Consider the following 2,229-nt stretch of genomic DNA (forward strand, 5'->3'; position numbering starts at 1 on the left):
TATGAAGGTGAGGCAGTCTGACGGACTTTTTAAGGAATAAAGCAGCATTTTTGGTGGTAAAGTTTGATATAGGGGCTTAAATGAAAAGGATGAGGGACCATAATGACGAGCAAACAATTAACAATATTTTACTTTTAGTTGATTTAACTTCTTGCTTAAAGATACAGACAAACACTGTAAAATATTATTTAAGAAACATTGACAAAGAAGTGCCTTTCCTATTAACATGGGGAAAACATATGCATTCAATTAGAATAGGTTTGTTTTATTTAGCATATAATTAATGTCATTCTTATCATTTAAAAAAAAAAAAATCCTCTCATTTTTATTATTCGTAATGGTCTCTGTTTTTTTTAATCACTTTTAATTATATATTTGATTATCTGCTTTCATTTTATTGTCCTTCTGCCTTTTTTTTTATAATGTCTTGTCTTTGTTTTAAAGCACAACATCTGTTAAATAAATGGTATTCTCAAGAGACTAAAACACCTTCATGTTATTGCTGCTACTGCAAATGTGGTATTTATAACAGGTCGAAAGTGAGAAATGTAAATATGTGATACTAACCGTGTGTGTCACTATCAGTAACTGAGACAGAAATGACTTGTGGGTAATGTAGCTCGTGATCTGTGCAGGTGGTTCTGTGTACTGACGGCCGAGCCAACATTGGGCTGGGAGAGATGGAGAAACCTCCCTCTCTCTCCTCTCTCTCCCCCTCCTCCTTCACCCCTTATTTCTACAAACAGCTGGCTCAGCAGGCGGTGGAGAGCGGGTGAGCTTGTTTTGCACCTGCATGCTACGTATATATTAAAACATGACATTCTAATAAATCAAAGCTTCTTTCTTGTCTTCCTGCAGAGTCATAATATCCGTGATGACGTTTGAAGGGACTGATTGTCGTTTGGCCGACGTTGGGAGGTTTGCAGACACAACTGGAGGAAGGGTGAGACACGTGCAGACACTGAGGGACATTTTTGAATTGTGAATAGCGGAGAGAAGATTAGAAGACGTGAGATGATGCTGAAGTAGATGTACAAGTTCTCTTTAAATTAGGTTGTCTACGAGATTGCTAATCAATCACAGCGATCAATGTTTTACATGTATTCATTTTCAATGTCACATTCAGATTATTTTATGATTTATTGGACATTCTTACATTTTTCTATAGTATGTTATTATATTTTTTGAATATTTTTATTGCACATCCCTATTCTTTTTTTATTTTATTTTATTTACGTTTTGTTTTTTATGTCTGTTATATTTCCTTCTCATATTATTTTTTGATATAAACACAAAGAATTGAAGTAACACCGTAAAAATAGGCAATCAAGATACAAATAAAATAGAACAAATATTCACATGAAAACACGAGTAAAAATAAGCAATAAAATATATAATAAAATAAAATAATATTATATAATGTAAACTTAACATGCAGTGGTTTATTAACTTATAAACACCTGCTCTCCTCTGCTGCACAGGTGAACATCGTGAGCATCGGCACCGTGGCAACAGAGATACAGTCGGCTTCCGTGGACAACATCCTAGCAACGGGAGTCACGGCGACCCTTATTGCTCCTGATGGAATGTGAGTGACACCGAGAAATATACTGACAGGAAGTTAGTTAGTTTCTACAAATGATGGGGACATAAACGCCAAAATAAACTGTTTTTTTAATCCATATTAGATTAACTTTATTGATCTCAAATTGGGATTCCACACATTCATTTCTTTCCTACTCATTTGTATGTTTACCTGGGAAATGAAGTATGTTTTTGGTGATTTTTAATAATACTCTTGCTCTGCAGGTATTTTCCCTTTGAGGACGAACAGAATCACACACTGGTGAGAGAGATTGGGAATGTGACCAAAGGGCTGGAGGTCACCTTCCAGTTCGCTGTGAAACCAGAGTTCATGGAAGGTAAGACACACAAAATCAGTATTAACGTCCACTATCTTATGGTATACATGCACTAATGTGTGTGTGTGTGTGTGTGTGTGTGTGTGTGTGTGTGTGTGTGTGTGTGTGTGTGTGTGTGTGTGTGTGTGTGTGTGTGTGTGTGTGTGTGTGTGTGTGTGTGTGTGTGTGTGTGTGTGTGTGTGTGTGTGTGTGTGTGTGTGTGTGTGTGTGTGTGTGTGACAGTATTCCGTGTGTAGATATTTGTCATTTCAAACAACCCCTATGTACTTTTTCGTTTTTATTTGATTTGAGTAGTTTTGTTCTGTAA

The 2,229-nt window shown here is 36.2% G+C and overlaps 1 protein-coding gene across 1 annotated transcript; it reads left to right on the top strand.

Moving 5' to 3' along the window:
* Window positions 1–635: 635 nt before the first annotated feature.
* Window positions 636–1,922, top strand: LOC104957319 (circularly permutated Ras protein 1-like; the record flags this gene model as incomplete). The annotated part of the gene is made up of 4 exons (XM_010784941.1): window positions 636–772; window positions 859–943; window positions 1,482–1,588; window positions 1,810–1,922. Coding segments are annotated over 4 exons (442 nt in total), but the record flags the coding sequence as incomplete, so codon positions are not given.
* Between the last annotated feature and the right edge of the window lie 307 nt (window positions 1,923–2,229).

Source organism: Notothenia coriiceps, unplaced genomic scaffold (assembly GCF_000735185.1).
Source record: "Notothenia coriiceps isolate Sejong01 unplaced genomic scaffold, NC01 NC01_scaffold00026731, whole genome shotgun sequence".
NCBI classification, from domain to species: domain Eukaryota; kingdom Metazoa; phylum Chordata; class Actinopteri; order Perciformes; family Nototheniidae; genus Notothenia; species Notothenia coriiceps.